Source organism: Bos indicus x Bos taurus, chromosome 4 (genome assembly GCF_003369695.1).
Source record: "Bos indicus x Bos taurus breed Angus x Brahman F1 hybrid chromosome 4, Bos_hybrid_MaternalHap_v2.0, whole genome shotgun sequence".
NCBI classification, from domain to species: Eukaryota; Metazoa; Chordata; class Mammalia; order Artiodactyla; family Bovidae; genus Bos; species Bos indicus x Bos taurus.
This window is the reverse complement of record NC_040079.1, coordinates 1054842-1068203: the sequence shown is the minus strand read 5'-3', so window position 1 is coordinate 1068203 and position 13362 is coordinate 1054842. Positions and strand designations below refer to the sequence as shown.

The 13362-nt window shown below is 56.8% G+C and overlaps 1 protein-coding gene across 1 annotated transcript in view; it reads right to left on the bottom strand.

The window, feature by feature from the left end:
* Nucleotides 1-13362, bottom strand: part of PTPRN2 (protein tyrosine phosphatase, receptor type N2) — a 598332-nt gene that overhangs the window by 96688 nt on the left and 488282 nt on the right. Inside the window, exon 13 of the mRNA XM_027538454.1 lies at nucleotides 12480-12692. Within this exon, the coding sequence (XP_027394255.1) occupies nucleotides 12480-12692 (213 nt within the window). The remainder of the gene's footprint in view (nucleotides 1-12479; nucleotides 12693-13362) is intronic.

The following is a 13362-nucleotide window of genomic DNA, read 5'->3' as shown; positions in this document are numbered from 1 at the left end:
TGGCAGAACAGCATGCTCACCCGTGCACAGACCATGTGCATGCATGTGCACACACACATGTACACAGCGCACACACCATGCACACACGAATGCGTGTATGTGCACACACGAACACACACCATGCACACACGTGTACACACACATGCATGCACACGTGAATGCATTGTGTGTACACACATGCACACACACACACATCCACACATGTGCCCATGCAGGGGAGAAGCCCGTCTCCAGAGTGAATCCTGAGCTGGCCTGAGAGTCTCCACAAGCCAGTGCTCATTCTGACCTTTAACCTGTGCCCCACCAGCACCCCGACACCCTGAGAACAGCTGTGGCTGCAGACCCGGGCTCCTCTGGCGAGACCGCAGCCGCCTTCGGTGCCGGCTCCTGTGGCACCAGTCAACTGTGAGGACAGCCCCCGGGCAGCAGTGTTTACGGAGCAACAGTGAGTCACGGCTCCCGCCTTGTAACGCTTTCTGTAAATGAGAGGTAAGGACACAGACTCATCTCTGCTGACAGAGGTGAGAAGGGCGTCCCGCTCGCTTCCCTGTCTGGAGCAGTCCACGGTCAGAGATGCGCGGCCGCGACAGTGACCCTGCCTGCTGTCCAGTTACCGCCACGTGGACAGTCCTCGCCTGCCAAACCGAGGGCAGCGGTCACTTTCTTGTTCTCTGTCCCCCTCGGTGTCCAGCACAGATCAATGAGGCTCTCCCGATGCCCGCTCATCAGTGGGTACCGCCTGCAGCCAGGAGCCCCTAGGGCCCAGGCCCCCCACGCTGGGCAGTGGCCGAGATGCTGAGGGCAGGGCCGCCCCCACGAGAGGCTGCGGGCGGTGGGGCTGCCTGGGGGCTGGACTCAGGTCCTCGGGTGGGGCTGGGACATCGCTGGTGAGCCTTAGGTGAAAGCTCGAGACCGGTCTCATTTTCCATAGCTCTCTAGTGCAAGAAATGAAATCACCAAATTACGGCTGGCCTGCTGCCTAAAGATGGGCCCAGAAGACACGTTACTAAGTTCCTCCCCGGTGTGTCTGACTCGTCCACGTCCACAAGGCCCCGCCCCGAGCCTGAGTGTCCTTTCAGACCTGGGACACACGCCGTCGGCTCTGTTTCTGATCACCATCAGGGTGAAACCGGGGAAGAGCTGTGACGAGGAGAACACAGGAAGGAAACACGTAACTCCACGAGTATCTTCTCTCCTAACCCACAGTTACCATGGTTTCCGCAACAATCTCTGATGCTTCAGCTGAAAGCCGGAATTCATGGAGATGCAGGAGAGAGTGTGTCTGACCCACAACCTCGGCAAGACCCAGAAGCCCTCACAGGAGGGTTCCTGTCCACAGGAGGATTCCCGTCCAGCTAGAAGCCCCCAGCAGGGCCACCGTCGTTAAGACAAATAAAACAGCAAACACAAAGCCCGAACTTCCTGGACTCCTGCAGCTGACAGCTCCCTGGGTCCTGAATGTCAGAGACGCCTCATAGCTCACATTCGACTCGGCCTCTGAGGGCAAAGGCAGTCTGGAGTGGCTCCACTGTATGCAGGGGCGTTTCAGGTTCATATTTAATATTCAGACAATAAAAAACGGCCACGTCAAGTGGAAATAAACTGCGCACCTCTTCAGGGAGCCCTGGTCCTGACGCGGACGTGGATGAGCAGCCGTCTCCTACCAGCAACGTTTGCACCTCCCTTATTTTCTCCTTGCTCAGCAGATACTGAAGCCCCAAGGTCTGTCATCACCGTCGTCTCGTTCATCCACATGTGGAGCTCAACACGCACCCCGTGCTGCGTGCTGGGCACTGCTCTCAACGCTGGAGGTTAAGGGTGATGTCTTCACGAGAGTTCTAAACACGCCCCCCAACCAGCTCCTCTCATGACGATACCTTAGACCCACCTGCCAACCAGGCTTTCCCGGGCTCTGAGCGGTCCCTGCTGAGGCTGAGCGTTCATTCCACAGATCCTCACCTTCTTTTCAGAGGACACGCAGGGGAAGGAACAAGCCAAGTTCTGGTCTGGCTCAGCCCGGGGCGAAAGCCCCTCCAGAAGTGAAGGGTGGTCCAAGGTGCCGGGAGGGGTCCCTCAGGAGGGGCCACGCTGGGCGGGCGGCGGGTGTGGGGTCCGGCCGGGGGACAGATGGGACGCTCGAGGGGGCAGAGCTGGGGGACGGCTTTCCGAGTGAGGGCTGCAGCCTGCACAAAGGTTCCAGGACAGAGGAGCTCAAGGGCGGGCCCAAGGCCAATACAGAGCCAGGCAGGGGCACGAAAGGGCTTCCCAGCTCCCCATCCCACCTGCAGCCTTGTTAAGGCAGAGGCAGGGCCGCGGGGGACGCGGGCCGGGAGGCAGCTGCCTCCGCCTCAGAGACAAACTCACAGCATCCTTCGGGGACCAGTTACGCCACCGAAGCTGCTGTGAATGGCGACGTGGCCCCCCAACACTGACGCACAGGGTGATGGGGGCAAGTCACCGTCAGTCCGTTTGATCTCGGTTCTCCCAGCTGTGAGGTGAGGGCGCTGACCTCTGAGGCCAGCAGGAACGTCTCAGGCTGTCACCGCCAGGAAGGCACAGGCGCCCAGCTTCCACAGCAGGTCCAAGCTGGCCGCGGCCCTGGAGGAAAGCCCCAGAAGGGGCATCCCAGGAGAGGCCACGAGAGCAAGCAGACACGTGGGGCACTGCTGGCCAGGGCCCAGGGCCATGAGTTGCAGGTTGCTGGAGCCAGCGTGAGGTCTGTGCACCCAAGACGCGCCCCAGGAATCTGTCTCAGGAAGCGGGGGGCCACAGGATGGGGGACCAGAGTTAAAACGCACCACTTAATGACCACCATTTGGGAAACACAGGGTCTGAAGTCAGAAAAGAAAGTTCGAAAGCAAACAACAGGGGAACTGAGGTTTTCTTCCCCTTGGCGTTTCAATGTCAAGTTCTGCGGTCGCTGAACTCAGTACTTCCCTTCTCCCTGGATGTGGGAGAGGAAGGGGAAGCCGGGGTGGGGATGACTGGGGGCAGGTAAACAGCTGAGACTGCCCTCCCAGCTGACGGCTGCTGCACAAGCAACGCTTTCCTCCCACCCAAGACCACCGTGGACTCTACTTAAAGAGCACGGTGTTCGGGATTATGAAGGATGTAATCTAAAGAACATTCCTCTCACTTGTTATTCTTCTGCTTCACTGTCTATAAAACAAGAAAACGATAAAATGCTTACGTATAAAACAAATCCAAACTCCTAACTCTAGAGGATATACGTCTAGTTCCATACTGACACTGGCGCCCTGGGCAGTGTTAGAGCCCCAGCGTCTGTCACACAGACTCTTCTAGTTCGTCTGCGATGAAACTAACCTGTGCTTCCTGTCCGTAACCCTCACACACCTTACACAGCCAAGCATCTTAAAGCATCTGGCCTTTCCTGCTGATGCAATCATTTGTGAGCCTTCCTTTTTTCATTCTCCAAATAGTCACAGACGCATGCAAACACACACCCAGATACCGAACTTTGCTGGTTGCATTATTTTTTACATTAAAGAACCTTTAAACACTACTTTTTCACGACTGTCGCCTTCCTAATAGGAAGTCACCTGTATGAATACCTTGCCCTTGCTAATAAATAACCCACCACAATTCCATTCTTAATTATCAGCAAGTCTTTCAAAGCAGGAGTGCTTTGGCGGGCTTTCCTCATAGCTCAGTTGGTAAAGAATCTGCCTACAATGCAGAAGACCCTGGTTCAATTCCTGGGTCAGAAAGATCCGCTGGAGAAGGGATAGATTACCCACTCCAGTATTCTTGGGCTTCCCTGGTGGCTCAGCTGGTAAAGAATCCTCCTGCAATGCAGGAGACCTAGGTTCGACCCCTGGGATCCCCTGGAGAAGGGAAAGGCTACCCACTCCAGTATTCTGGCCTGGAGAATTCCATTCATGGGGTCACAAAGAGTCAGACACAACTGAGCAACTTTCACTTCCAAAATAGAAAACCCCAACGGAGACTCAAATGTTTTGAGCCACAAAGTTTAAGAGCTGTTAATTAGATGGAGAAGAGAAACACTGTTACGGAGCTTCTCCCCCGTTGGGCATCCCTCCGGTGACGTCTCCCGAAGAAGTGACTCGCGTGCAGCACAGACACGCCCCCCGGCTCCTGGAACTCCCACCTCCATCTGTCCAAGATGCTCTCGGATCTGGGCTCGACCGCCTCCAAAGGCCTCTCTCTCCTCAGTGTAAGCGTCAGCTCCAAGGAGACGCCTCTGTCCACGGCCCAGACTCCGGCCCCCTCCTCTCCCAGGCACCCTGCCTCTTGTCTCTCCGTCTGAGCCCCCTCGCTCACCTCCTCTTGGAAGTCCTCCCTGACCACCGCAGGCTCCCAGGGGCCCCTCTCAGAGCTGCTCGTCTCAGGCACGTGCCTAACCCAGCGTGAACCGGTCCTCCCTGTAAACTGCTTCGAAACAGAGTTCTCTTCCGCCCCTGCCGCTTTAGAAACCATGATGTCATCACTGGAAGAAGTGGATTCTGGAAAAGACTTTCTGGAAGAGGCGTACTTCTCTCGAGGCACGTGGTCTTCCCGAGGCTCCCCAAGGCGTCCCTCCCCCAGGGTGAGCTGCAGGCCAGCAGGGACCCAGACACACAGACCGTGCAGCTGCTGGCCAGGGGTGGGGACTGAGGCACACACACTCCACGCCAAAGGGGCCTCAGGAGACAGCGGTGTGGACGCTGGGCCTGCCCGGGCGGGTGAGTGCGCCGCCCTGCGTCGGGGGCTCACAGGTGGCCGTCCCCCGCGCCACGTCCCCGCACGGTCCCCTCTGACGTTTGGAAACCGCTGTGCCCTGCCTGACTCCCCTGGGTTGGGCTGTGCAGCTGCTCTTTCCGAAGCGTTCTCCCCTCGTAAACACACACTTCTGTGGCCTTCGACGGTCGGAGCCAACAGCCCTCGGCTTTCCCCTCAGTGAGCTCTGCCCTCTGTTGTGCCAGGCCCATGTTGAGTTAAGAGCTGGGCTTGGCCGCCTTTGATGGGGGGTGCACGTCACTGTGCGTGGCACGGGGGGTCCCCGGGGGCACAGGTGCCATCGGGCCAGCAGGGGCTCAGGAGCTGACCGGGCAGCGCTGCGGGGCTCTGCCCATGGCCGCCCGCGCCAGGCCCATCCTAGAGGCCTGGTGGACAGACAGTGGGCTCTGCAGGCACAGGCCTCTGTGGAGCCCCCTCACCTTCACGGGGATGCGCGCTCCCCGGGGCCGGGCCAGCAGGAGCTGGGGAGCGGGAGGCAGACCCCGGAAGGGGAGGCGGGTTGTGGGCCTGTCGCTGGGCTTCGCGGGACCGCCTGGCTCACTCACGGGACCCCGGCCTCTGATTACCTGCCTTTTAGCATTCCCTCCCGCCCTCCTGGGTCTAAATCCCCGTTGAATCCATTTTCACACTTCCCTGCACTCTCGCAGGCTTCTCCTCCCAGCGCCCACCTTTCAGCAGAGCTTGGCATCGCCGAGAAGCCCACAGGGGGTCTCCCGGCACACCAGGCCGCACACGGGCTCCGCTGCCTGCTGAGGGGCACCCGCGGCCGGGCGAGGGGAACAGACGCGCTGGACTCAGGAGGCCCTGGACACACACACACGAGTCCACCTTCCTGCAGACGGTGGAGGACGGCGGGACTGACCTCCACGGACAGATGGGGAGCAGCGCCCCACGGACACCACGGCCACTGTCCCCACAGCCCGCCTCGATCAGCGCCCTCCCCACAACGTCCTGGACTCCCCAGGACAGTCAGGCCTCGGGTTTCTCTGGCTTTCCCCAGGAGCACACTGCTATTCTTGCAGAACGTATGTGCTCAGCTGCGGTCCAGGAAACGTGCCTGCATCTCTGGATCAGGGTCTAAAGCAGAGAGAACAGCCCTTGCAGGGCAAGAAGTCAGAGACGTTCACCTGAGCTGGGGGGGCCCGAGCCGCGCCTCCAGAGGAAGCCACACCCACCAACACCCGAGTGCCATGGTCAGCGCACACACGCTGCGGTCAGCACACACACGCCGCGGTCAGCACACACGCCACGGTCAGCACACACACGCCGCGGTCAGCACACATGCCGTGGTCAGCACACACAGCCGCTCCCTGAACAGCATATAGAGATGAGGTGCCGGGCGCCTCCGTGACCTTCTCGGACCTTCTAGAGCCCAGGGACCAGCCCGATGCGCTTCCCTTCCCGTCCCGTGGGTGAGGAGCATGGGGCCCGGGGACACGGCTGGCTGCTGCCGCCAGGAGGTGGGGCAGGGCCGTCCACGAGGTCAAACACTGGGAGGGAGCGAAAGGAGTGGAGAGAGACTGGGAAGCGCAGTGGGAAGACAAGAGGGCCAGAAGGCCAGCTGGACGGGGCGACGGGCCTGGCCCACAGTCGCCCTCATGCAGGAGAAGCCAGCTACTCGCAGGGGCAGCATGGCCCTTGCTCAAGGGTAGGGAGGGTCACTGGCCCCGTGGCCCTGGACCCCGTCCCTGCTCCACAGCGCAGGGGACACGGCGCCTCGGCGCGTACTCCTGCCCGCACATCCGCCCAAGGGTCCACACTCAGGCTCCAGCATGCCGCCCCGCCCTCCAGCGGGCTCTGTGCCCCTCCTGTGGCCCAGTGTGGGAGGTCCCCATCAGGCCAACGACCCCTTGGTCATCTGGGTGGTGCAGTGCCCAGGCCTGGGGTGGGTTTACAGCCGACGCTGTGTCTGCGAGGAGTCCCCAGCCGGCAGGGCGCGACGTCCGCCTCTCCAGTGTCTCCCTGGCTCCCCTCCCCTCGAGGAGGAAGGTGGCACAGGGGCCATCAGACCTGGGGCAGGGAACCCTGTCCAGCGAGCATCCTGCCGCCTGCGTGTCCCATGGCCAGTTCAGCTCTGCTGCCTGCCACCTGGGGCCTGGGACAAGTCATGCCCACCCCACGCCTGCTTCCTGCACGCGTATGACAGGCCCTGCCGCCTGGAGTGGCCCCGCGGCATGGACCAGGGTCAGAGCAGGCTTTCCCAGCATGTCTACGGGCACCGCTCATGGGAGCCGGAGGCTGGGGGCAGAGGCGGGGCTCTCAGAGGGTCTTCCAGGCCCCGGGCTCCTATGGCGCGCTGCTTGGGCCTCAGGGAGGTGGAAGTGGATGCCCATGCTAACAGAGAGGGGCAGGCGGACGCGAACATTCCACCCACCCTCGCCAGAATCAGAGTCAATTCAAGTGACGCACCTTCCCTCCCCACCTGCCCCAAACCGTGCCGCCTGGACCTGCCTCTCAGGTACACTCTCTGCCCTCGGCTGTCACGGGACAACACGAGACCCGGGAAAGCAGCCTGACCCGGAGGAGGCAGGTGAGCCCCCTCCGGCCCCCATGCCCTGGGCCCGCCTGGGGTAAACCCCAGATCCATGGACACATCGCCAAGAGGAGAGCTGACCACGGCATGTAACACGGGATCCCGGGGAGCCGCAGAGGCCAGGCCGCAGCGTCCTTCGCATTAGACGTCCCGATCGTTCAGTTCCCAGACACCTCACTGAGGGGTCTCCGGTGTTTAATAAGTCTGGTCCGACTGCCACTGGCTGACCGGGGCAGCAGCTGCTCCATCGGGAAGGCGGTGTGTTTTCTGGGCGTGCACAGGTGTCTCTTTGGCCATCTTTCTAGACTCCAGCCTCCCCTAGAAGACGTTCCCCGATCTCGGGGCTATTTCCGAGAGAACGCGTTGCACAGAAGCCAGGGAACGCGCATGCAGTCGCTGCTTTTGGAAACGGCACGTTTGAAAGTTTAAGATTTATGAGAAAAACACGCTACCACTTCAGGTTTCCAGAGGCACATTCAGACCCGGAGTGGAGAGGTATCGGGAAGGTCTGACTGAGCATGCAGGTCAGAGCCCGTCGGCCCTGAGCCGGGTCCCCTGACACGGAAAACACAGGCAAAAAGCAGGTCCCGCAAACAGGCCCCCTTACTCTCACCACCTAGAAAGTGAGCATGTTTTCCTGGGGTTCTCACAAGGCTGCAGGCAGGGAAGCTGAACGGACTCACAGGGGGCCCAGGCCTGCCCGGGGGTCACCAGGCTGTGCCCTCAGCAGCCTCCTGCTGCCCGGCAGCCTGCACCCCTGCCACATGACCAGAATTCAGGACGTTTCGAGGGAATTCTGCCTGCGGTGGTTGGTACTGATGGCCACTTCTGCAGAGGCAAAACCCGAAAGACTCCAGTCCTCAGGCCTGACTAGGTCATCACAGAAAGAAATGTTCTTTAATAGTATTTCAGGGCACCCTTCCAGTTTTGAAGCAGGATAGATTTTGCTTATTGGAATTTGCACACAGAATTATTTCAACATGAGAATTTAAACATAAAGCCACGCCAAGCTGCTAAAAGATTCGCAGTGGACTGAGGTGGGAAGGGCTGGTTTAGAACCTGGATCAGGTAAACCCCAGGAATTCCCTGCTTTCCACGTCGAGGGGGGAGGGTTTCTGTGTTGAGAGCCACAGCAAGTGAGAAGAGGAGAGTCACCGAGGAGGAGGCCCCTGAGCCAGGCCAGGAGCAGAGGCAGCCTGGGGCCTCCCTCCCCCTGAGCCAGGCTCTCCTCGCCCCAGCGCGGAGGTCGGGGGCCTCTGGGCTCCTGGGACCGCGGTTCATGGGCACCCCCAGCCCGACCCCGCCCTCTCCTCTGGGTCTGGCTCCAAAGGCCCCAAACACCCTGGGGCCTGTGGGCACCAGAGGCAGACCATCAGAGGAGGCCTCCTCGCCAGAGATTCTGCAGAGCTGCGCCCTGGCAAGGGGAAGGGGAGCAGCCGCTGCTCTGAGATGATCAAAGCCTGGAAACAGAGCCGCCTTCAAAGAAACTCGGGGCGGGGCGGGGGACAGGCGGGGACACCTCTGAGCATCCAGGGGCTTGTTTCTGCCCAGTCTTGCCCAATCCCCTTCCACGGAAGTAGGGCACTGACGTGACAAAACTCACTTGTGGGCTGTGACTTCGTCCCGCAGCCCCAGGGCTGCCCTCAGCGAGCACGCGTGTGTAAATACACGCTCACGCATGCACATACGTGCGCATCACGTGATGTGCCAACTGGGGGGAAATAGGAATAAAGGCAAAGACATTGGCCTTTTAGACCAAAAACACCGATTTAATCGAAGTATCTTATGCTTATCTACTTAGAGAACAAAAATAACATTTACTAAAACAATGGAGAAAGTTTAATTGCAGAATCCCATTAAAACATGACCTTTAAAGATGGATTTCAGTTCTTCTAAAAGTTAATACACCCAGTTCTTCCAAGTCCAAGCAAATTAAACTTCAATAGATTACCTGGTGAAATTGATATCTTGTTACTTGTTAAAATATGAGTCTGTTGAGAAAGATGTGATTTTTCCAATAGGAAAAGCAAATGAAAACACCACACTCTCACACATACGTAAGAGTCTTTAAAATGCTGACTCTTGTCTATAAAATAGTTCTATTTTAAGGGACAAGAGAAAAAAATGTTTAAACGTATTTGCACTGGAAGCTAATAATGCAAATTACTCGCTGTTTGGAAACAAGTTTAAAAAAAAAAAACCCGCCGAGCACTCAGGGACACTCCGCGAGCCCACAGGAACCCCGAGCCCCAAACCGTGGATTAGACGAGCAGGCAGGGGCTGGCCCAGAGGACCAGGGACGTGCAGGGACGGGTTTTAGCAGAGCAGTCCAGGTGTGCACGGAGGGCCGACCACCCGAGGGCTGCCCCGCTGGAAGAGCCTGGCGGCCGCGCCCCTGCTGTCCATGGGCTCTCCGCTCGGGGAGCAGGCGGACGCCAGGTGCACCGGGCCCGCCTGCAGACCCCCAGCCTCGAGCCTCCACTGCCCGCCCCCGAGGCCGCTCTCCTGTAAAGGCTGACCTCCTCCTGCTCTGAGGTCAGTAAAGCTACGACACTGCCACCTACCACTCCCGGGCCACTCGCTCCTCCCCGAACGTGCAGAGTGCTCATCTATCTTCTCCTTCAGAAACTTCATAAAATGAATGGGACGTTCCCAGACGCCCCATGAAAGAAAGCTCCATATTAAGTCATTCCGTCTTCCTTGTAACCCCGGGATGAGGGTCGCTAACCGGACGGTACCCGTAACCTCGAGCACAGGGGAGAATTGGCAAAGTGCCGAAGTCCAGTGATTTGAAAACGAAGCACGGAAGCCAGCAAGACACCGTCTGCAAATGGCTGTTTGGGGTTCGAAATACTTAAAAAAAACTTTTTCAGGCAGATTTTTAAACTCGAAGGGGTCTCCATGGCAGTTATAGAAAACCCTAATGAAGGAGGGATCCGTGAATGGATGAGTACCCGCCCTGTTTACAGAGGCAGACTCCTCTGTGTGCAACTGCACCCCCACCAGCCCTTAACACATGACTCAGCAAATGCAGAGCCAAGAATCAGGACAGCCTCACCCCATTTGCTGAGTGTGCTCTGCTAAAAACAAGCCCAAACAAGACGACAGCCCAGTGCCAGCATGTTCTGAGCAGTGAGCAGTCCACTTCGGAGGAGCAAACCTCCACATTTCATCAAAGTAGCTCCCACAAGGGTGTTCTGTAGTAATCTCAAAACCAAGCCCACCAGAAAATCTCTACAATACTTTCATTTCCAAATTTTCCTAGACCCTATTTTTAAAGTTTTTTTCTGTGTTCTTTCCTTTTTTTTTTTTTTTTTTATTAATCTGGATTGAAGAAAAGCACACATTTCATTTATTGTCTGGATTACAGATTCTTATTAAACAAACCAGAGCTCATTATAAAATCAATATCAACTTAGCCACCATGCCCCCAGGAGGAGCCACATAAAGGTCACTCCAAGAAATTCAAACAATTTTCCTGCTGGAAGGGCATGATTTTAATTACAGATACTATTAATTAGAGCTGTCGCTGGGACGCTTTTTTTCCTGTTAATTATCACAAACGCGGTCCTAAGTATGCATTCGCAACCTGCACTTTTGCCAGAACGAGTCACTTCTGCATGCAAGCCCAACCTTTCCATTCTATCAATATTTCATATTTGAATTTCAAAGCGTATCAAAGGATGCCATGCTTTCTAAAACCCTCCGCCCGTGTGATCTCCCGTCTCTCACACACGGAACAGAACCGGTGTGATAATTTATTTATGTCCTGGCACAGGCCTGGCCCAGCAGACCCGGCTGCCTATACTGGCCTTGCTCAATAGAATTTCTGGATAAAGTCTTACTAGTTGGTGTGACATTTTTCCCCAAGCTTCTCCTTCAAATGTGCTTTTTCTTTTGCTTTGAAGCAAAGCTAGCTCTGCTCTTGAAATGCCATCTCCCACACATCTGAAGTTGCTGTTTCTTTAATAAGAAAAGACTGCACCGACCAGGCTTCTGACCCCCTCCAGAAAACCAGAGGTTCTCTTCATTCAACACCACCACCAAGAGTTTTGAAACGGGGAAGAAGGCTGTCTTCTGGTCTCTTTTGAGCAGAGTGATTTTATAAACTCATCCCAGTGGCTTATGCGAGACAGGGTCAGGGTGTCTCTCAGACAAGCTCCCGGGGGCGGGTGGCTCTGGAAAGGGCTTGAGCAGCCTCCAACAGTGCAACTGTGATGACAGAATGGAAATATTTATAGATGTGACTGCGAAACAGGACGCACTATCTACATGACATACGCCATACCACAGTCACATGACCCGAGGAAACAACGACTCCGCTCCAATCCAATGGGAGAGAGTCTTTTACAAAATAGACGACTGAATTTTAAAGAAGATGATTGAGTAAATTACTTTCCCAGGTGGAACATACACTTAGAGTTACATTATATTTTCTGTTAAAAGCAATCAAACGCCCTGACTGGCGTATATTCCGGGCCTGCACGGCTGTTAGAACTGGAAGACTGTTTTCCTCACAGAGCACTATTACACCTGGAGTGTGCTCCAGAACCCCCAAACATTCTGTGGACTTTTCTCCTGTCCACTTTGGTCTGAAGCTGCCTCCCCTCGCTCTCATTGGTCCCCATTTGTTTCCAGGTATGTTGGGACTGTTCCTGTAGCCCCCTGCCCACACACGCTCCCCCACCATGGCTCTCCTAAAGACACCTTGGTTTGCTTTCCAGCCATCAGCCTGAGATTCCACGTCATCCAAGACACAGCAAAGGTGGCAACAGACAGGGTCAGAGGGTCTTTTCATCTAAGACCCCGAGGAAGTCAATGATGTAAGAGACATCTTCGTACATCTATACAACCAATTTATCTTGCAACTCTGGTGTTTTTTTTTTTTTTTATTACTAGTGGCCAAACTAAGAAAGATAACAGATAATACATAATTCATGTATTGTACATTCTCCACATTTCTAATTAGCAGCCTGCTTTCACAGCTAACGTGAGACCATCCCAGAACAGCCTAAGATTAACTTAGAGAAGGAAAACCGGGGTTGCAAGGCATTTACATGAATGCTAATGAGAAGTTTCAAGTCGTCATCACACAAGAACCCAAACTACGAACAACTGCCGGGCATGGGGGAGGCCTGTTCTAAGGGTGAACGGAATGGCCATGGCACCGAGAAAAGTGTCTCTTTACCTGGTAGGCGTCGGTGGCATCTGGGCCCGGGTCACCCACCAGTCCGGAGAGCTTCTCCTTCAGCCTGTAGTGAGAGTTGTGTCGCAGGCAATAGATGATGCCGGACGCCAGCAAGACCCCCACGATGACCACGATGGAGACCAGGGTGAGCACCACGAACTTGGTGGAGTCCTCCCGCGCAGCCTGGTGAGGCAGAAGCTTGATTCTGCTTCTCTGCAAACAGGAGAGGGGGCAGTGAGAGGTGAGTACCCAGCTCCTGAAGACAGTCCTTTCCAAAGACACCCACAGGGGTAAAGCTCTGGGCTGGCACCGGACCGACCCGAGGGCGTCCAGCCGTGCAGCCCCCGGCCCAGGTCCAGGGTCCTCTGGACATAGCGCACCTGGGTCAGCAGGGCTTTCACCAGGAAGGTCAGCAGCGGCATCGCTCAACTCAACGACAGGAAGTATCTGGGCCCTAACTCACTGCCTTAAGGAAAACAAAGCCTTTCTCCCTTCTCAACGGGTAAGAGGGGCATTTAGGGCCACCACCGAGGCATCTGGGGTGGAGAGACCGGTGGGGTGGGGGGGTAGAAGCCGCAGCACAGGTCAGACCAGGGGCTGAGCTGCGAAGGCAGGCGACTACTCCTGGCTACACTGCAGGGGGAGGCCAGTTCAGAAGTCCTTCTGCTCTCCTTCGGAGGCACACCCCGCCCCCCTCCGCCGTACAGACCACCGACGGCGTGGCCGGGCGGGGCGGGGGCGCTTGCACCCACACAGACCCCCACATCACGCACTGGGGCAATTTTCTTTGAAAGCAGGGGCTTTCAAGGAAAGACAGGGGCTCACGATGGTCCAGGAGTTCACTTCTCGGTGGGTGAGAGGTAAGAGAGCCCAGGTCCATCAG